This window comes from Takifugu rubripes, chromosome 12, assembly GCF_901000725.2.
Source record: "Takifugu rubripes chromosome 12, fTakRub1.2, whole genome shotgun sequence".
NCBI lineage: Eukaryota > Metazoa > Chordata > Actinopteri > Tetraodontiformes > Tetraodontidae > Takifugu > Takifugu rubripes.
Window position 1 is genome coordinate 10,720,690 of NC_042296.1, and position 22,363 is coordinate 10,743,052.

At 44.9% G+C, this 22,363-nt stretch overlaps 1 protein-coding gene, 1 long non-coding RNA gene and 1 other non-coding gene across 3 annotated transcripts in view; 2 read left to right on the forward strand and 1 right to left on the reverse strand.

The window, feature by feature from the left end:
- Positions 1-22,363, forward strand: part of kcnh8 (potassium voltage-gated channel, subfamily H (eag-related), member 8) — a 31,625-nt gene that overhangs the window by 241 nt on the left and 9,021 nt on the right. The window contains exons 2-9 of the mRNA XM_003969266.2: positions 9,584-9,817; positions 13,121-13,252; positions 14,849-14,976; positions 15,722-15,959; positions 16,056-16,213; positions 18,171-18,375; positions 20,138-20,347; positions 20,675-20,874. Of these exons, the coding sequence (XP_003969315.2) occupies positions 9,584-9,817; positions 13,121-13,252; positions 14,849-14,976; positions 15,722-15,959; positions 16,056-16,213; positions 18,171-18,375; positions 20,138-20,347; positions 20,675-20,874 (1,505 nt within the window). The remainder of the gene's footprint in view (positions 1-9,583; positions 9,818-13,120; positions 13,253-14,848; positions 14,977-15,721; positions 15,960-16,055; positions 16,214-18,170; positions 18,376-20,137; positions 20,348-20,674; positions 20,875-22,363) is intronic.
- Positions 4-9,693, reverse strand: LOC115251721 (uncharacterized). The gene is made up of 5 exons (XR_003890252.1): positions 9,561-9,693; positions 6,400-6,599; positions 5,668-5,775; positions 5,216-5,423; positions 4-1,002 (listed from the first exon to the last, which is right to left on the reverse strand). It is a non-coding gene; the product is annotated as an uncharacterized lncRNA (long non-coding RNA).
- trnat-agu (transfer RNA threonine (anticodon AGU)) lies at positions 8,740-8,813 on the forward strand. Its single transcript has one exon. It is a non-coding gene; the product is annotated as a tRNA-Thr (tRNA).

Below are 22,363 nucleotides of genomic sequence, written 5' to 3' on the forward strand. Positions count from 1 at the left end.
TTCTTTTAATTATTCAGAGGTAACAAATCCTCAAAATCCTAAAGTTTAAGGTTGCATTGGTGTTACTGGATAAAACCTTATTATTTGTTTATTTTTTTAAGTTAGAGTTGCCATTTATGTCCCTTTAAATGGGCTCAAACCAACGTGCTTTTGTATTTCTCGGGATCCGAACGCTAAAAAGTGGCGGAGGATGAGCCGCTGTCCGCGGTGCTGAGGCTGCCTCAGCACCGCGGACAGCTCCGCGCACCCGGACCGCTTGTTTCGAAGTTGCAGCGTTTGTCGTCAGGTTGACAGACTGGAGAGAACTTTCTGAGACACAGTCATTAAAATTTCTACAACAACTCTTCAGCAGCTCTTCCATTTCCCTAATGAGCAGGCTGTCTCTCCTCAGAGATCCGGGGTATAAGAATTAAGACTTTCGCAGCATGTTTACTTCTATTCTTCTGGAATTTCCCTCGCTATTGTTCCATCTGTAGCTTAAATAAGGTCTTAAATGCGGCTTTAGTTGCATTCCTCATGTTTCGTAATCAAAAGTGTGAGTCTACCTGTGTAATAGTTTCTTCTGTGTTTTGGTGAGCTTATCCAGATCCCAGCTCAATTTCTGAGTTTTATTTGCTGCATTTTAACAACTCAAACAGATACATCAATCCTTCCTTAACCCCCAGCTCTGCTACACTAGCACTAGCACTGCCATAAAAGCAGCACAGAATACATACCGAGTGACAGGAAACATACAGCGGCCTGTGCTGGAGCGCTTTCCCAATACAAGGGGATGGAATTACTGGTGGAGAATACAGGTAGTTTGTCTCAGAGTCAGTAGAAAAAAAGGAAATTAACTCTGGGTTTGAACTTCAAGATGAGGCTCTCTGCAGGCACTGGAGCTTGACGGAACAAACCAGCTGCTTTGGCAGGATACCATCGAGACAAATGGGGGGGAAGTGCTGAGTTCACAGCTATGTGTCCTCTTTGACGTCATCCAAGGTCTGGGCAAGCAGGTCAAACCTTGAACAGTCGGAAGAACGGATTAAAGTTAAAGCAGGAGGTCACAAATGTGGGCTTTGGTTGATGTTTCAGTGCTGATAAATGTTTCCCTCCTGTGTCCGGACGTTCTCCTATATATGTGAATAAAACTCCTCCAGGCTGTAACGGACACAACCAACAAGTAAGAATCGCGACACATCTGGCCCATTTCGATTAAACTGTTATAAAATCGTGTTGATATGTCAGAACAAACATGTAGCGGTTACTTAATAACTGGTTTTTGAAGTCTGCCTCGCTTCTGAGAATGTTTCCTCAGCATCCTCCTGTCAAGTTGGAGAATATATTTTAGTTTGGAAACAAAGTCACCTCTTAGTACGCGACGTTGCAAAGACCAGCGGCGCTCCTGTGCTCGCTGTCGGGTGGCGTGTGCCTTCATGTCTGCTCGGCAGATGGAATAAGAACATTTGTGTGTAGCTCCTCAGGATGATAACTGAAGATGTTATGACAGGTTCTGTCACCACAATAACAGAACACTATCAAGGTGGGACTCGCTGTCCATCACTGATGCTCATTACACTCACACATGAGCAAATAAGCTTCCTGTAACCACTGTAGTCACATGACTGTGCGACCTGTGTTCAGCCCTCTGAGGGGACGCGTTACGTCACCGTTTACGTCGAAAGCCCTAACAGCTCTCTTTTCTTTACCCTGGCATGTTTATCTTGCTAAAGTTAGCAGATTCAACCCCGCAAAATCAGGTAACATAACGCACATCACGGTTGCTTTTCTTTATGATCAAAGCCCCTTGGATTTGAGCTTTGGGAGGATCAAAGGTCAAAGTCCCTCTGGAATCCAGAACAACACCAAAATGTAATCAGCTCTTCCTTTGCCCATTGTCAGCATTCCTAAAGTTTTTAAACATGCTATCTGTCACATGACCTCCTCAGCTGATGTAAAATGTAATATGAAATGTAATATTTGCTATTTATCTCATCTTATTAAATGACTGAGTTAGCACTAGGTTAGCATTGGAAGATTATTTTGATGAAATTTTAATTTTTCACCTTGCTTTTTGGCCTCCACACAGGTTCCATCCTTACTGAAACTCTTTCTCTCTCCGTCTTTTTCATCTCCACATGCCTTTTTCTCTTGCAGTGTGCCCCAGGGCTCCGGTCTGAGCTCATATCCTCTCATCCATATAGGCTTCACTTCAGGTCAATTATTGATAGATCCTCTGTTATGCAGGTGATTGGAAAGATCCATCTGCCTGTCATACCTATTGAAGTGGGTTTTATTTATTTTTTTAACTCTCTTGACTGTTTAAAAGACCCGAGGCAACAAAAACACCACCCTAATGTTTAAACTTGGAGATATTCTTAATGACGGCTGTACAGCTGCCACTATAATCCCTGAGATGCCGAATGTTTAATTTTTTGAGCTGAACCCGTAATTAAGATCACCCAGACTTGCTGACATGATAGGAGCGCCAGCCAGTAATGGCGCTCATTGGGGAGAGCGATACAGTTCTACCAGACCATTTGCGATATATCAGGTTCTAGTATGTTCTGCTCTGCTGCACTATGCTGCTCCATTCTACAACACTACTATTTCCTACTTCCACCTGATGTTAAGGCTTGGAACAGCCGTGTCGAGTCAGAAAATTTAATTGTGTGTGTGTGTGTGTGTGTGTGTGTGTGTGTGTGTGTGTGTGTGTGTGTGTGTGTGTGTGTGTGTGTGTGTGTGTGTGAATGAGAGATCTGAAAAAGGAAAAATAAGGGAATCGACTGTGTTATTTACACCAAACCTGTGTGTTTTTGCTAGCAATGCTAAAGTTTACTCTCCACTGACTGACTTAAATGCATCACCCTTAATTAAGTTGCTAAAACGCGGCTGTGGGATCTCAGCGTGCGAATGACACTCGCTGCCTGGTGAACATTGTTTTGCTCCTCACCCAGACGCTGCCAGAGCAGCGGGCACTGGTGCTTTCCAGTCCCTTAGAATAAGGGTGCAGGGAGTTCAGAGGCTCTCAGTAGAACCCCGTCTTTATTTTTAAAGAATGATTATGAAAACATATGACATGGCGGCTGTAATCTTCCCGCGTCTTTATGACTACGAGTGAAATAATGAGTGCAGTTACGGTACAGTGAAGGAGTAATCAATCATCATTGACTGTTGTGCTGCCGGGGCTCTTATTTTCCATCCATGGATCACCGCTACTATTCCCATTTTCTCCTATTAATATTGAGATTGCTTCATTGTGAGGACAAACAAAGGGAGCGCTGTGTCTTAATATTGATATATTGACATTCCTAGGTCTTGCACAGCTCACGTGTACTTAGTGGTACATGTGTGTTTTATTTGATCCTTCGGGGTGCTTTCACACTGGAGCTCATGTTTGGTCCACTTCACTATCCATTTCCACTCTACTCAGGTTAAAATCTGAGCTCACACCTTCAACCTTGAATTACTTGGGGCCTTTTCAGGTGTTCATGTAAGTACTGCGGTGAAACACGCTGCAGACAACATGTTTCACTTTACGTTAACCAAGAATCGGCTTGTACCAGATCACAACGTTTAAAAACCAGGATTCTTGTTGCCGACCTGCTCGCTGCAGTCAAATAAAGCTAAAGGCATCATCAGAGTGTGCAAAACTGTTTTCGAGTTAACAGTAACAAAAAGGAAGTCGTCAGCCATCCATATGTACTCAAGAGACAAGTGCTGTCCTTGCTGTGAGGTCAAAAATTACTATTATTACTATTATTATTGTTATTACTACAGTAAATTAATGGGGAGACTTAGCTAGCCCTCCAAACTTTGGGAATTAGGTGAGAACTTCCTTGTTCTGCCTCGTTAAACTGCCTAATTAGCCACGGTTGCGTAATGAGGCCGCTAATGGCCTGTCCAACAACAGTCGCCATTCGAGGGGTCGCTTTAAAGAAATCTGCCCTTTTGGAAACACTTCAACAACAGAAAGGAGCAGTGTTAATGAGTAACAGTCAGTGGAAGGTGAGGAGATGACTGACAGAGATAACGGCGGGGAAAGGCGCGAGGCCAGATTACAAATTACAGGAATGTGGTGTTTCTCCTGGGGTTGCCTGGGGGACTGTATAATCAAGAGCCACAGCAGTGATTAAGGCTACGGATTTGTCTAATGATCTTCCCTCTCCAGTTCTAAACTGGGCCGATTACGGATGTTTGAGTCCGTGCAAGCGTGTCCTGGATGTCCTCACATATGTGTTAAGGGAAAAACTATGATTTGTAAGTGCGGTGGCACCATATGGACGTACCGTGCAGCTGTAATCTTGGTTGCTATTCTGAGGCCACAACACGCATGAAGAGGGTCTTTCCATCCATCTCCCCACTTCCACAGCAATTCTCTCCCCCCATCTTTCATCATCCCACCTTTCACCGCGCCATCTCCTTCGCTGGCAACTTTTCGTGTCACCCTTTCATCCTTGGTCCCTCTCCCGACCTCATTTGTCTGCCTCTGCTTCATCACTTCTCCTTACCTTTCCACGTCTTCCTCATCTTTCATTTGTTCGCCTTCTGCCATCCATCTCCTCCTCCCCGCTGCTTCTTCCCCTCCCTCTCCGACGTCTCTGTTGCTTTTTTAGAGTCGCTCATGTACATTTTGATGTGGATTGCTTGAGGGGGACACCAGGTTGTGTCTGACTGTGAAAACTCTGGATGAAGGAACACTAAATGATCTACTCAACTTTAGACTGACCTGTTGGAGCACTGGGGCTCATCGTGTCCTTCAAACTAATAACAAGCTCCCTCTTTTTGTCCCTGAAAATTATCCACATACTGGACACCAGTAAAGGCTCTTGCATGGGTGGGCGAATGCAGTCATCAAGGGACAGATTTTCTATCCTACCAGTCGACATCTCTTTCACCTGGGATTCCACTTCCCTGGTGCCTGGTAGGAACCAAAATTGGCCCACCCGTCCCCCAGAGACACGTTAGCAACTCTGCCTGGCTGAGCCTTCCCTTCACGAAGCAAGCAAAAAAAAAAAAGGTTCTATGTTTGCCATTTTTACCATTTTAGCTTAGCTTGATATTTAGACTGAGGCTCATTTCAGCACTTCTTGGGTGTCTGGACTGATGCCGTGTGTTTTCAGACGAGAGAGAGGAGACGAGACGGGTGAAACAACGAAGCAGAACGCACACGTGACCCAAACAGGGCAGGTGCTGCGCAGAGCAAATGTGACTGAGGAAAATGAAAAAGGATCACCTGCACCCCGCAGGACTGCTGCATGCATTCAGATTAATAACACTTGCAAAAGTGTCAACTTCTTCTGGGATGTTATGGGACCCGTTGACACACGGAAATGGATCGGCGCCATGTGAGCAGTGACCGTGAGTTCCTCAGTCAAAGATGCACCCTGTCGAGGTCACACGTCCGAGGTCCTCTGAACACACGTGACATCCCAGTGCTGCATCTGGGGGAAATGTTGGGTTACTATTGTGACCAACTGCTTCAGACATGGGTTCAGACGCATTTACAGCTGTCTAGTTTATATCAGTCATTACTGGTGAGGCCATCAGCAGAAACTCTTATCTCTGAAAACACACAGGTCATCACTCCTTCCCGCAGAACCTGCAGGAATCGCTGGTCTCATCCTGGTCTATTTATACTTGAAACTGGCCTTTATTAATAGCACAAGCACAGTTTCTGTACATTACCTCTCCGCTTTCTTCTCTTTCTTCCTCTGCTGGCCTCCTCCCATCCATGATTTCATCTCTCCTCCTTCTCTCCTGCTCTCTACGTCCCTGTGGGGTTCCCACCACCAGCTGTCATGCAGAAGTATGAGCATAAGGGGAGATGATCTATGGGCTTCTACAGTATGGAGCAATTAGCCAAAAGAAATTCAGGCTGGAGAGGGAGAGAAAGAGGGGGGTCACAGTGGAGAAACGGAGGAGATGAGCCAGAGTTTGAGGAAAAAACAAGCGGCAAAAACTGAGAGATCGTGGGGATATGATAAAAGCAGAAACTGCACGATGAGAAATGGATGAGAAAGTGGAAAAAGAGGACTTCCAAGGGTAGAGAGGAGATGCAGCGTAATTAGATGGATGGAGCCAAAATGGGATGGATGTAAAAAACTGCTGGGAGGAGAGAAAGGACTGAAGGTTAATCGAGGAAGGGGGGGTAAAGAGGGGGTAGAGGAGTAGGAGTAAAAAATGAGATTACACAGGTAAGAGAGGGAAAAAAGGTGGAAAGGAAAGACAAGGAGTCAGAGAAAGTAGGACAGCGGGAGAACCTGTTCTGCTCCAGCCCACTGTGCTGATGTTAACAAATATCACAGGGGTGATTTATCAAACGCTGGAGCCCCTGAAACTTTCAAACATCTTCATCACAACAAATGTGCTCAGAGCTGTTGGAACATCCAGCGCAATCTCCTCTGCACGTGTACTTACATGCAACTTATCCAAAATTAGATTTTTACTTTGGCGTCAGTCCCTCTCTGGAGCTCCGGGAGCGGCCGGCAGACGGGCGTCAGGCCTTTGCTCCGGCTCCCCGCGAGACCCCCGGTCCTGTCGGTCTCCTCCCGCTGCCCGGTGCCCCGAGGGCTTCACGTCTGACAGCTGGTCCCGATGCTGAGACCCGCTCGGACCATCTGTCGGGGCCACACAGCCAATGTTAAAGCAGGCAGGGCACTTGCATTGTTTTTCTGTTTTGTGACGGGGGTCCCTGTCACTGGGCAGTGAGAGATATGACAGAATCCTGTTATTTACAATGTCACAGTTTCATCACGTGTTGGTGCAATACTTTTACAGTAGATTAGAGCAACATTGTTACAAGGGGTAATGATGGATTATCGTGGTTCTTTTTTCTAGGAAAGAATAATTGAGGTGCGCTGACATTTCATTTTTACACAGATAAAAATGATAGATTGAAAATGACACTCTATGTGCTGGGTGATCTGACTTCGCTAGCATGAAAAATAAATGGTCAAACACAACAATCCACACTGATTTAGACTTTTAAAAGTTTCAACTATACCAAGAGAATCACCGGCAAAAGAGGCAAATAATAAACAGGTACTGTACATTAAAATCATCCAATTTCATTTCTCCGTTCTTCGGATTTCTGACAAATGACACAAATTATAGCTTTTAGCGAGTGCTAGCAAACGCGTGGAAGCAATTGGGATCACAGGGGGGAACATTCGCCTCATTCTGCTGGATGGATGAGTACAAGGTGCTTTTCTGTTGGTTTTTTTCTTATTTTGATCTGCCTCTGCATTCCCAGTTCCAGTCTCAAATGGTTTCCTTCAACAAGGCTTGATGTACAACAGAAAACAATTAAACATGAAGGTGGGGGTTAGTGGTGCAGAAAATTGATTTTCGAGATGAATTCTTACTGAAACAAGATGCTTTGAAAGTGAGTCATAATTATAAACTATCTCACGTGTGTGTGTGCGTGTGTGTGTGTGTGTGTGTGTGTGTGTGTGGTGTGTGTGTGTGAGAGAGAGAGATTCATCTGTAAACTCTGCATCACAATGAGCATTTATAGTCTGCAAAATCGGGCAGATTTGACTGCCTATCAAGTTACAGCTCAAATACACACACCTGCCCCACCACTCTCTCTCTCTCCTTCTCTCTCTCTTACACACACACACGTACACACATAAATAAAGTAGTCTATTCTCTGGGACAAAGGACATTGTAATGTAAACACTCAAGCGTGCGTGTGTGTGTGTGTGTGCGTGTGTGTGTGTGTGTGTTTTTGTGTGTGTGTGTGTGTGTGTGTGTGTTTGTGTGCGTGTGTTTGTGTGTGTGTGTGTGTGTAAATAGACATAAGCCACTGGTCCTCTTCAGCTGAAAGTTTTTCGATGGGCACAGACAAGATAATGACGTTCCATCGAAACTGTGACCAAGCTAAACGCAATCAAGCTCATTTTATGCTGATTCGCCTCCATGTTTGGTTTTTTTATTTCTCTCCTTTCTTTCTTTGCTAACACTTTCTGCTCCTCATATCACCTCTCCTCACTGTTGCTCTCTCAAACAGCACAATAGATTCAGGGTCAGTCCCTTGACAAGAGGAAATTAGCTACAAGAGCAGCATTCTGTGACTCTCCGGTTTGTGGATGACTCAGTCCTCTATTGAGGTGAATTACCTTCATGTTACAGCCCACACACACTCTCTCTCACACACACACACACACACACACACACACACACACACACACACACACACACACACCTCCATCTACATGAGCTGTGAACTCCATCAGACATCAGTCGCCACGTAGTAAAAATCCTTTTTAACCCCGGTGGCTAATGAGAGTGATGTGGTGAAGCCACTTTTTGGCCAGTTTAATGTGTTTCCATTATCGGGTTATCAGAAGAAGGGAGGTTCTGATGGGTTTATCCAGGACCCTGTGGAGTGCCATGCACTTGATGAAAGCTGGAATTCCGGTGGGTGCTGCGGTTGTTATCTCCAACTTCGGTGTAGTTGACTTTAAAAAATCCAACATACCAAAAAATTCCAAATCTTTGATCAGAACCACATTCAGATACAGATCGTACACTCTGGCCCAATATGGGACAATTCTTGGTGTGTGGTGACCGCAGCAATGCTGAAGGGATTCACACAAAAGATGGGGTGGATTTAGTTGGGTGTAAGTTGACCAAGTGCAGGGTGAAAAGTTCACCAGGTATTTTAAAGGTAAACTGGTGGCAAGTGCTGCCCAGATGGGGGCTCCTGCCAAGTGAGGCTGTGTTGATCGTCCATCTTTGTCCTCTATTGGACCAGACACTGTGGCTTAGTTGGTTATAGCACCTGTCTAGTAAACAGGAGAGCCTGGGTTCAAATCCCAGCAGTGCCTCTGAGATGTGCACTTTGAGTTGTCTGAAATCTTTCAGACTTTTCCCTGAATGATGTTTAGCATTCCATCCCATTTACAGAACCTTGACTTTTACATGTAATGACCTTTTAGGTGCAAAGGTCTGAAAGGTTATTTATAACGAGACTGTACACAAGCAGCAAAACTCCTCAATTTTACAATATCAACTGTCCGTTATCATCAGAAAAAGCCTTGTTTTTAGCAAAAGTTAAATTAAACTCAATAAAACTGATGGGCTCCCACTCGGGCATCTATCACATCATGTGGTGTAATATTGTAGATTAATTCAAGGTCAAACCCACAACTGTTTTTTCGGGAGATTCTGCACAATGAAATTATTGTGAAATTCATTCTGTGCTCTTATTGCACTTTTCAAGTTGATTAAAGGTCAAAAAATCTACACTGATCAAATATGTATGAAGCACTTGAACTATATTACCTGGTCTGGTACCATAAAGGAGAGGAATGGCTTTATTTTAATGGGCACTTCACAGAGTTTTTGATTTTTTAGAAAACAAAATTTTCCAGGCAGACTCTTCAGTCATTGACACCCGACCTAACCTCTCTGTGGAGCAGTTTTCTCATCTTCCCGATATTTTGCCGCCTTAATAACGATGCAGCCACGGTTAAAAGGTTTCCTTAAATAAACTCAACATACAGAAACGCTGAGCACTCTGCCACCCTGCAGGTCACTTTTGTGGATTCTCTCGTTTGGTTTTCTTTCCTCACCTTCCCCTTTTTCCTCTCTTCAGATAGCAACTTCATCCTGGCCAATGCTCAGGTGTCCCAGGGTTTCCCCATCGTCTACTGCTCCGATGGCTTCTGCGAGCTGACGGGCTTCTCTCGGGCCGAGGTGATGCAGAAGAGCTGCGCCTGTAAGTTCCTGTATGGACCGGAGACAAGCGAAAGCATCATCCTCAGCATCGGCGACGCCCTGGAGGAGCGCAAGGAGTTCAAGGATGAGGTCATGTTTTACAAAAAGACAGGTGAGCAGCGGTACCTGTACAGGCTGCAGCCATTTCTGAGCAAGCTACATCACAATTGGCCCAGATGGCCCAAGATAAAAGCTGGTTAAATGGATGCACAACTTTTATTTATTGGACCATTCTCATTAAATGGTGATTACAGAAAGCAATCAATCCCAAATGTCCTCAAATTATTAATTAATGCTGATACGCATTAAATTTTCATAGCTGTCAGCTACTGACTCTTTAACCCTGTCTCCTACCATCGGCTGCGGTGCTGGGTAGTTTGGCCAGTGTTTGGCTGATTAACTAGCTGGCTGGTGAACAAAACAGAGATGAAAATAATGAGCCCATCTTAGCATCATGCAGATAGATGCTTGCTGTTCTGGGAGCTGGTGCCGTGTCCCCTCGCAGGGTTAATGCACAGCTCTCCTTATTGCTCTTCTGTGCTGAGCATTGATCATTTCATACAAAGTTTGTTCATCACTCCCAGAACCAAAATGAATAAGAAAGATTTAAAGTGCAGGAACAATGGAATTCCAAACATTTACGGCACCACGGCAACAGGGATGAAGAGGCCTGAACAGACATTCCTCAGAGCAGCTTTAAAAACAGGAACCTCAGCGGAGATGCAAATAAATCTGCTACTTTCACATGACCAAATGGAATAAAACCTTAGTGGGATCTTTTTCCTCTGACCACTAATTATAACGTTTTCTGAGTTATTTTGAGACAGTTTCTGTTTTAGTCTGTTGTTTCGGACCGCTGACAGAATTCTATTGCTGTTGCAAAACTAAATTTTTGGCGTGATTTTTTACAGCGTGTTTACAGTGTTTGCAGGGACACAATTCACCATTAATTTTCATTTATCTAACAGTTGCTTTCTTGATTAATCACTATGCTGGGGCCAGTTATTTTGCATCTCTTATTAATCTCCATTTTCTTTATAACATTTTGGTTTGATTAATGAGGCAACTATTTCATCTATTGAAAAAACAAAACAATGGCAACCAGATGAGGTCAGATTTTCCCAGATTTCCCAGAGAAACACATTTTTTTACACATTTTCATTGTCACCTATTGTGATTTGAAGAAAATGTATTTCATGCTTTAAGGAACGTACTTTTGAATGATTAAAGAAGCCCAATTATTTAAAAAAAAGGAAAAAGGAAAGAAAAGAGGGGGCGGAATTGAAATGAGTTTAGTTCAGAGCTTCCAGAGGGACTGATGGGAGTGATGAAGGGGGACGCCTGATGACTTGATGAAGCTCTAGACCAGAGGGTTTGATTGAAGATGACCAGACATCCGTGGAGGAGAGGACGGTCACGGGGTTGTTAAATTGGTAAAAGTGTGTGTGTGTGTGTGTGTGTGTGTGTGTGTGTGTGTGTGTGTTTGCGTGTGTGTGTGTGTGTGTGTGTGTGTGTGTGTGTGTGTGTGTGTGTGTGTGACTGGACAATGACAGTCATGGAGGGTTGAGTATTTACTGTCTGCTTTGTCAATAAATGGTCCTTTCTTTAGAAAGCAGATTCGTGCTGTGTTTGCACAGACAGCCAGCTAAAGCCATCACAGATACAGCTGACTCTTCCTCCTCTTCCTCCTCCTCCTCCTCCCTGTCTTCTCTGTGTACTGTGCCAGAGTCGTTCTCTCCTCTCTGTTGCAAGTTTGTCTGTCTTCTTAGCCTTTTTATGCCGGCTCATCCGCCTCTCTGTCACAGCAGTGTCCTGAAAGCAAATGTAGCTGATTGACTCGGTTTGGTCTCCATCTGTCAGCTCGAGAAGAGAAAGCTGTGTGTTCTCAATCAGCAGCGCTGTTTTTCTCACTATGGGTTTGATGGTGATGCATATATTTTCTCTCTCTGGGTGATTGTGTGATCATCAGCAGGGGAAGATTTAGTAAGTTGGAGTCGGAACTCCTTGGAAAATCCCCTTAAGCCTGGTTTTCATGTGATTGAACTGAAGACGGGAAAATAAGAGAGTAGAAAATACTGATTTATTGGTAATAAAATCACAAATATGAATTCAGAAATCAAGTGTAAAGACTGTTTTTGTAGCCGATCCGCGTAATGAAAACCATTTGACAAAAACTTAAATTAGTATTAGATAATGAGAAGAGGAGAAATTGTACCTGCCAAACATATTCCAGTGCTAAAGACGTGGTTGATGCCCCTGCATGTTGTCGATTAGACCGAATTTCATCTGATTAGTTAATTAACCATAACAAGACTGAAAAAGTCTAAATACTGACACGTTGAGTTGGTGCCAATCGACTCGCCTTCTTGCCCACACATCCTGCTAGATTATCATAAATCTTTAGTCATAGCTTTGGTCATGTGGTGGATGCAAGTTTGATCTTTAGTCTCTCTGGCTCCACTTTGTGATCAGTCAAGCCCTGAGGAGGCTCTCCGGTTGGCGTGTGTGTTTCTGCAGCTCGCATCCAACAAATAACAGCTTATAAACAAGTCATAAAAATGCTAAGGAGTGTTGAGATTGGAGGTATTTACTTTACACGTTATGTATTGGTTAAGGACAATTCATCGTGCAATGAAACCATCTGAAGTGTGAAGACAGCGTTCAAGTCCACCGTTAATGGAGAATCAGCACCTGTAGGTGTTTTCCCAGCATCAATTACATAAACCAACCAGAGGGTCTCTAAAAGAGCGCTGCTATGATGAACACTACGGTGCTGTGGCACCAGTTACAGGCTCCAGTTGTTTATTAAAGGACACACAACGACCTGCTGCTGGCCGACTGTGGACAGACTGACGGACAATGGACAAAGTTACGAAGTACGCTCCAATAATTTCCTCAAAAATCCTCCCACATCACGTTGGTTGCACCAGCAAGCAGAAACAAAGGGTCGTCTGCAGAAAGAGAAACCGACCTCCTCGCGCCCGAACCTTGCACATGTGCGTAATAATGACATATTGACGTTGCCATTTTTCCAACCAAAAATTAATCAGCTTCCGACAAGACGAGTCAATGGTTCGTTCAATACGTCGATCTTTGTACATGTGATAAAATGGTCAGAACAATCGCACCACCAACACATGATAACCTGCAGTTGGTCTGAAAAGCAATCTAACAGGAGATTGGATCTTAGAGAATGGTTCTTCTATTGCTCTGCCTGGGGAATAGCAACCTGATCTATTTAAAGACACCGTTTCTCTTTAGAGGGACGATTGGATGTAGAGTCGGTGGGCTTACTGGGGTTGTGACGCTCCACACACCAACACCCTAACAGAGGTTATACAAATAAACCGCACATCTATTTAACCTGAGACAAAGATTGCTGATGACAGCGGTTTGCCTTGTTGTTCTTTGTCAGCTATGCTGTTCTGGTGCCTGCTGGACATCGTGCCAATTAAGAACGAAAAGGGAGACGTGGTTCTCTTTCTGGCTTCATTCAAGGACATCACCGACACTAAGGTCAGAGCCATCCATGAAGACAAGAAGGAAGGTCAGTATGTATGATTGCTAATCAGTCCATGACCAGCGGGACGCGGGTACCACACCTTGGGTAACATAACTAACATGACATAACTTATGTTAGAGACAGGTTTGCTAAAAGAAAAAAAGCAGGTTAAATATAGATGCAAATAGTTCCTGTTTCAAAGTCCTCGCTCACGTTACCCCTTCAGGTGCAACTTTTATGTTGCTTCTTTGCAAAAATGAGCAACAAAGTTGTAAAAGCGGCTCTTGAATTAATCTCATTAAAAAGATCAGAGCTTGAAGACAACAGCTAAGCTAGAGTAGTTCTAAAAGTAGATTTGTTGGTTGTACGAAATGTGTACGTGTGAAGTCAGCAGGCTGGTTTGTCCCACCACTTGTCTCTCTTTCCATGGACTCATTAAATATTAATTGCATTGTTAATAAAGCAGATCAGAGAGCAAAGTTATTTTGACTTCTGTGAAATGGCTGACGCAGCGCTCCTTTTTACAGCAGCTAACACATAAATGGAGTCAGACTAGTTGAATGAGCATGAGGCTGTTTCACAGTGCAGAAGAGGTATTGGACAAACTTTTGTACACCATCTATAATAATAGCAACATAAGCACCCTTGATGGACAGAGATCTATGAGGCCGCCCACCTCTTTTGAGCGAATGAAAGCAAATTAGCGCACGTCGGCCTCTGTCGTGACCCCTGACTTCCCCCTCCTGCTGTTCCTGTGTCCTTCCATCACCCCTGTCTTTCCTCCATTACCTCTATTTCACATAATTTAGCATCATCAACACTACATCCACCCCCTCCCCTGATCTGCCCTACATGCCTTCACCCTAAATATTCCTTCCCCATACCCTCAAAAGAATAGCGATAATAGCAGAGGGAAATTCATTAGGTCTAAAAATAAGCATGTCTCTGTCCCTGAGCGCCTGCCGTGGCACTTCCCCCAAGGCTGCGGCGCATTATGGATGGCCCTGTCTGTGCACTTCGTCTGGGGGTCCATTCACACTTTCTCAGCGCACACCACACACAAAAAAGATCTTTCCAGTGGATGCTCAAAAAGCAGTTATCACCTCTACTCTGCAGCTTTGTTATTACTGTTAGCCCCTCTCAAGCCAATCTGGCCTGGGCCTCTTCCCACAGTGAAAAACCCAGCAGCTATAAAGTGCCTTCTCCTATTACCCAACTTCTTGCTCAGAAAGGATCACTCCGGCACTATCTACTTAATCCACAATCTTAGAGGAAGAACACACAGAGGTGTGCCATCAAGTGCCCTGCACACAACACCACTTCTGTAGCCAATCGACCATAGAGAATCTGTCATAGGCTGCTGCTCTTAATTGCCTCTTGGGCCCAGTCATGACTGCAACTGGAAATTGCTCTGTTTTTAGTCCACATTTTATAGATCAACTAATATTTCCTTAGCACATGGTCACCGACGCTCGCGTTTGGCTTCCCTTAATGTGGTTGCTTGCTTAGATTAAAGTATTGATGGTTTCCTTTTCATGACCATCTGTTATGTATCTAATCAGGCACGGTGACTGACTCACTCATTGGGGTCAAAACTTGGAGGGCGTGTGTACTCACGTCTGTTTCTACGTGCGTTTCCAGAGCGACGACGCGGCAGGGTGAGGACAGGTTCGTCTGTCAGCTCAGCTCGTCTGAGAAGCAGCACGGTGCTCTACCACATCTCTGGTCACCTCCACAGCAGAGAGAAGAGCAAGATTAAACTGAACAAGGTATCAAAGGACAGGTCGGGATGTAATGCACACATCATGTCAGGTGACTGGGGAGGTGGGGGGGGGCTGCGTTTGAAGGCCAGGGCAGGAGCGGTTGCCGGTTTGATCCCTGGTCCCCGTGGTCTTAAAGGTTATTTCTTCTGGTGGACAAGAGGACACCTGGTCATGAAGGAAAAGTGCATTGAGGGGTCATATTGACAAGAAAGCTGCTATAAACAAGTGTTTTCAATACTTATTAATCATAGTTTTGTTGACAGTGTTAAGTGTATTTACTGTCTTTTTTCACAGGAGGACTCAGCAGGAGATTTTTATTGGCATAAAATGCCAGATTTTTTATGCCAATATAGGCCAATGCAATGTAACCTTAGACACATTTCCTATTATTATTATTATTATTATTATTATTATTATTATTATTATTATATTTCAGCGTGTTGGGAAAGATTCTATTTTCTGGCAGACAGGAGCATTAGTGTGATTAATTCTCCACAAGTGTGTAGTTGGTATCTTTGTGAGCCATATGGTAGTTTACTGTTAACATACAGAATGTAGCTGAGAGTGCTTTAGTGGCCAGACTGTAGGAAAAGAGATTTATGACCAAATTGTCCATGAAAGTAGCTCCAACATATAAGCTGAGTCAGCGAGTTAAAACATGCTTTTTGTGACAGATATTTGGATCAGGGATTGTGTTTGAGTTTATAAAATCCATAAAATCACTGGGTTTGACGTTCCCTCTTTTGTTCAGAACGTGTTCGGGGATCTGCCCGCTCTGCCCGAGTACAAGGTCGCGGACGTCAAAAAGTCCAAATTCATCTTACTCCACTACAGCACATTCAAGGCCGGCTGGGACTGGCTGATCCTGCTCGCCACCTTCTACGTCGCCGTGACGGTCCCGTACAACGTGTGTTTCATCGGCGACGACGACGACCTCACTCGCAGCACGACCGTCAGCGATATTGCCGTGGAGATACTCTTCATCATCGGTGGGACAGTTTTTTTCCAGAAACGTGCATTTGCTTCACAAGACCCAACTTTACGCCCAAAACTCCTTTTTGTTTGCTTGTGTTTTATCCGAGCAGATATTGTTTTTAATTTCCGTACCACGTACGTCAGCAAGTCGGGCCAAGTGATTTTTGACGCTCGGCAGATCTGCATTCATTACCTGACCACGTGGTTCATCATCGACCTGGTGGCCGCGCTGCCCTTTGACCTGCTGTATGCCTTCAAAGTCAGCGTGGTGAGTAAATATTGGCTTGTTGCTTAACCTGGAGTTTAATATAGAACACAGTCCGTGACCCCCCTGGAACATTTACAGTGGCTCTCACTACTGTTATAGACGCCAGGGTTTGCTAGCGTGGTCATCTGCTGTCAAAAAGCATCAAAACATGCTGCTTTAGCGGACTTTGACAGAACAATTAAAGATCTGAAAAAGGGCAAAATAGCTCCCTTTAATGACCAAATCAAAATGCTGTACCCAAATATCAACAATACACTTGAATTGATGTAATTCAGTTGGTGGTAATTAAATGAGCAGGACTCGACCCTGACAGCCCTGCAGCAGTCCAATCGTGTCAGCACGCTGGCGCTTTGTAAAATGCACAACCTCCGGCACATTTGATATTTCATAAGCACGGATTGATTGGAGCACCGCTCCAGCCCCTTGTTGATTCTGCTTATTGATTCAACATACTGTACAAGCGCTGAGAAACAATCAAAGCTGTGTTGTTTTGGGCTTTTCTGCTTGAGTCTAATTTAAGTCCCCCAAAGAACAGTTGGATTGACGTACAGAAATTGCGGACAATTAGGCAGGCGTCCTTGTCTGACTGAGATTCCACACTAGGAACCAAGCAGCGTTGGGTGACGCTCAGCGGTGGGTGTTTGTGCCTTTTGGCCTCAATTTTGACAGAGAGATGCTTCATGTTGCCGAGTGCTTCCAACCATGACGGGAATCAGGGGAGCAATATGTGAACGTGCATGTGGACATACACAGATGGAAACAGTTTGGTGTCTTTGGGTACTGGGGAATTTAAAGTAGTCGACTGGGACTTGGAGAAGGAGGCAGAAAATAAAGGTAAAAGAAACACAAGGGGGTGGGGCAAAAAAGTGAAGATGAATCAGAAATAGATTTGATACGAGCCAAATGAAAAAGGTTTTTTTTTGGGGGGGGGGTAATGAGCAGTGAAGAAATGGATGCAGTGACAGATAGCCTCAGGCAAAGGTTCCAAACGCTATTAATGGAAATACCACATGCTCCCTGTAGGTCAGGATTTGGTTATAGGGCTAGTGGCTCACTTGATCCCCTGCTACCATCATCACCGGGGAGAATGCAGCTGGCCCTTAATTGCCTTCCTTTCTGCATGATGTCCTCACTGAGGATGGAGCAGTCGCACTGGTGTCCCCATTGAGGACAGGGGCCATCTTTCACTCAAACGAGCCGAGAGGTCCCAGCAGCGTCCGTCCGTGGGCTCGCCTTCGTTGTACGAGTTTGGTTTATCCTGACACATGATCCTGTTTCCTCTAGAGGAGGAAGGCAACTCAGCGAGAAGCTTAAAGCATTCGTGGATATATTCTATATCTAACGCTCATGTTGCTTGAAGGACACGTAAATGGGGTGGGAGAAACTGTATATAGGAGGGTTTTATTGTGTGTGTGCGCGCGTGTGTGTGTGTGTGTGGGGGGGGGGGGGGGGGGGGGGGGGGGTGATAGATGGTGTAGAGGAGATGGAGTTTCACCCCAGGAATCAGCAGGAGGTTTCATTACATCTGCCGCTGTACCAGCGAGAGTTGTTCCAAGAGTAGAAGAACGGCCAGAAACACATAGAAAAGTAGAGGAAGGACGGAGAAGAAAAGGATTTTATGTTGAAGGTTTGAAAAACAAAACGAAGTAAGCCAGTAAGAGCTTGATTGCCTGTGGAAGGTCATTCTTCTTGGAGCACTCTCAGAAATATGGAAGGTGTTGCTGATGAAGCTTGTGGGGGGGGGGGGGGGATGCGTGATTAAGATGCTTTTGTCAATTTTGGTCCAGGAAATTAAAACACTTCCTCGTCTGTGTTGTATTTAGAGCACATGCATGTTTTGAGGAGGGCGGTTAATGCAGTGTTGCTATGCAAAAGCAAAAAAAATACAGTGTGACAATGGGGGGGGGGGGGGTTTGAGACTGGCCACCATCCTCGATTTTTCCGTCTTTCTCTCAAGGTGTCCGTGGTTCACCTCTTGAAAACAGTCCGTCTGCTCCGTTTGCTGCGGCTGCTGCAGAAGATGGACCGCTACTCGCAGCACAGCACGGTGGTGCTGACGCTGCTGATGTCAATGTTTGCCCTGCTGGCCCACTGGATGGCCTGCATCTGGTACATCATTGGCAAGATGGAGATGGAGGCCAATTCCTACAACTGGGATATCGGTGAGTAAATTATGTTACTGTACCAGAAAGTCCAAAACCACCCCAGCAAAACTAGATTATTGACCCATGTCTGGTTAAAGACATGGCCACCTCAGTGAACAGGGGGCCGTAGGGAACATCAATCTTTCCATGGAAGCGGGAGCGTCGTTTGACTCCGCTTCACCTGTTTCCGGAAAACGGCCGAGAAGGACTTCACATGAGTGTTGAAATTAAATGACCAGCACATACAATTTCCTTGGCTTCGGTGAGAACCGCTGCAGCGAGGCCATGTCAACATTCCTTCTTGATGGTTCGGGAATAGAGGGGGGGGGGGTCAGCGGCTGCGGTGATGCAAGGCAGCAATAGGTTGGGGGGAAAAAAGGATATTCTTATCTTGATACACCGATGTTTTTACAGTTGATGTGCAAATAACCGTTTGGGGCTTTTGCAGTCGTGACACCAGATGGTGTTTACCTTTTTATGTTCCTTCTGTGTTGAGGGACTCATATCCAACTTTGTCCCGTATCAAACAAATAGAAATAAAGCAGTCGTGTGAAGAATCAGCAGAATAAATAATTCATTGCTTATGTATTAAGAATGTATATAAATCTAAAATATTATAGTGTAATAATAAAAAATACAACTACAACTCATCGTTTATGATTCAAATACGTTTCATGTACGACCTTGGATATATTGCCATTGTATTTTTTGTTTGTTGCGGCGCAGATAGTTAGCTCGACACTTTATCCTGAATCACATGCCTCTGTTAGGCTGTTACGCTGGATGTTCACACCAACCTCAAGCATTAAAAATAATAAAGCACAAGTCAAGATGCATGTAAAAACCAAGGTATTGTGACCTTGTTCAATAATGTACAGGATGTAAACATGAATTTCAAACAGGCTTTGGCATGTGTGCATGTTCTAAAGTCACCATAAGGGCCAATAAAGGGCCAATACACGTCACACTGTGTATTGGCCCTTTATTAAAATAGAAAATGACTAATTACATATATGATGACCCCACATTGATTTTGTTGGCTTAAAACATGCTGTGAATTGTGTTTTGAATAGAATATGTGTCAGCTGCATTACCTGTGTGTGTGTGTGTGTGTGTGTGTGTGTGTGTGTGCGTGTGTGTGTGTGTGCGTGTGTGTGTGTGTGTGTTTTGAATCTAATTGTGCAAGTTAGATTCCTCTCATAATTTCCCCTCAGCTTCCAGGTCCTTCATATAATGAGACCCCCTTGGGCTGGTTTCTGGTCCATATTGATGAGCTGCAATTACCTGCTTCAATGTCTTTCCGACTGGTTTCGGGTCAGCATTGACCAGACCGTGGAAACAATGCGGATTTCTCCTCACCAATTACTGCATCTGTGTGTCATAAAATAACAGGTCGAGACACGAGGCAGGATTAATGCGTTGTGCCCTAATTATGCGTTTGTGATGCTGAACTGAGTGTTGAAGTCATGCGGCTCTGAGGGGCCTCCATCCAATTACCATTCATCAGTGTCGGGATACCTCTCCTGGGATCAGCTGCATGTCTCCACACTGAGCAGACCAGGGATCAGTTCTGGTTCTCAAGCATCTGATCTCTTGCGGGAAAAAAGGGAAAAAAGGATATTGGGAAACAATGCTGCGTGCTTTAAATGGCCGACTTTGATGTCCTTTGATTCGGAGAATTATATCTTAAAAGTGTAATCCCTTTACCTTTGGCTTTATGATCATGGTCACCCACGTGTCCAAGATAACACAATTACGATTTTCTTCCTTGTCCAATCAGGATGGCTCCATGAGCTTGGGAAGCGCTTGGAGTCACCCTATTACATCATAGGGGGCGTGAACGGGACCAATGCCGGACCGTCCATCCGCAGCGTCTACATCGCCTCGCTCTACTTTACCCTCAGCAGCCTGACCAGCGTGGGCTTCGGCAACGTGTCGGCCAACACGGATGCTGAGAAGATCTTCTCCGTGTGCGTCATGCTTATCGGAGGTAGAGCAACAGAGATGCAGAACCCCAATATTTACATCCGCTGTCCATCATAGCGGTCGGTTCCAGGGTGGGTAGTGGGCGGAGCAAAGGTGGTGTGATTGTGGCCGTATTCCTTGTGTTGGCCCTCCGGCTGTAAATGCTGTTTCTCCTCGAGTAAAAGTCCAGCGTTGGGAAAGTGATCAATGAAGATGATCCTGAAAGAGACAGGCATTTTTAATATGGTATTAATAATAATGGCCTACATCCTGCATCCCATATTCTGCTAATGTGAGTCTGTAGCTCTTTCCTTTATCTTTGTCTCGCTCTCCCGTCTCTTTTCCCCTGCAGCGCTGATGCACGCGTTAGTCTTTGGTAATGTGACAGCCATAATCCAGAGGATGTACTCACGCTGGTCCCAGTACCACACCAGAACCAAAGACCTCAAGGACTTCATACGTGTCCATCATCTCCCACAGAGCCTCAAGCAGCGAATGCTGGAATATTTCCAGACAACCTGGTCGGTCAATAATGGCATCGATTCAAATGAGGTATGGAACGCATTTCGACTTAAACTGCTCTGAATCCTCATCCTCCTTTTTCACTTAACCTATCATTTAGACACCCGATCGCTCCGCATACGGGGATCGATAATTCATTTACGAGATCGCGTCACTCTGGCTCCCCACGTGTAGGCCACATTCAGAAGGTGATCAATATGATCTTTCACACTGCGAGACCCTGATGTGCTGCTCAGCCCTGACTGACAAGCAGAGCAGCAAAAGGAGAGTGAAAAATGGAGGCGCCGCCTGGCTCAAATGTGGATGATGTGGGAATTTTCTGTCCTTGAGATCTGCAGGTTTCAATAGGAAGTGACGGCAATGTGACCATCGGGCATATGCTGATGATTCTTTTTATTTTGGAGATAATACAGCATCAACATGAACTGATTTCTAGGCGTGTGTGGCCGTCTCTGTGCTTTCTCTTAGTCTTAGTGTTTTGGCACCTTCCTGCAAGGTTGTGCGGAGGTGTTGGTGTGTTTTTCTGCTCGAACCCCCGAGAAATAATCGAAAAGGAACGTTTTTTGTTTTCTCTTTGCGTGGCCCTTCCTCATTTCATCCTCCTTGTTCATTCACTTTCTGGCTCTTTTAAACACCGTTGTTCTCTCAACAGCAGCAAAAAATAAATGGGAAATTTCGCCAAGTGTGGCATTACACAAACAAAAGTATACATTAAAGAAAATAAATGACAACCTGTTAATAGTAAAATGAAATCCCCAGATTTGCTCCAGCTTAATTAAATGGCATTTAAAGAAAAACCAGAAGCAAAGTTTGGAAGGATTTTCTCATTGTTGTGTTGCAGCCCACCACCAGGGGGCGACCCTGGTGCCATCTTTGCAAGTCGTTTGTTTCAATTGCCACCTTGAGGTACAAGCATGTGAAGCCCCTCAATAAAGAGGAGGGCGTTTAGTCTGCTGAGAACGTCTGTGATATGGCTGTCAGATTCCAGACTGGGGCTCAGATGAGGTGATGATGATGATGACGAAGAGGATGATGTTGATGAATTCCAGACAGATGAATTATAAATGGGCCCTTGATTAAAATCCGCCTGCTTCTGAGCACTCATTGATCGACTCTATGTGGCACCGAGCCAGAGACGTTGGTCCTTCCACAGAGAAAGACTCGTGTTTGAGAGCAGAATGCTGGACTTCTCTATATCTGTTCAGTGGTTTCCTGCAGGTGTGCAGCAGTCGTGGAGGCTGGGTTTCAGTTTGGCCCGCCACCATTTGTGCTTTATATTCCCCATGTTTGTCTTTCCTGCAGCCAATTAACAACAGGCCTGTCCCATAGTGCCATAATTCATCATAGCATCATGGTTTAGAGACGCTTGCACGGGAGTGAGACCTGGGATGACGTAGCAGTCGACCTACCCTCCTTCCTACCCTCGACCTACCCTCCTTCCTACCCTTGACCTACCCTCCTTCCTACCCTTGACCTACCCTCCTTCCTACCCTCGACCTACCCTCCCTTCCTACCCTCG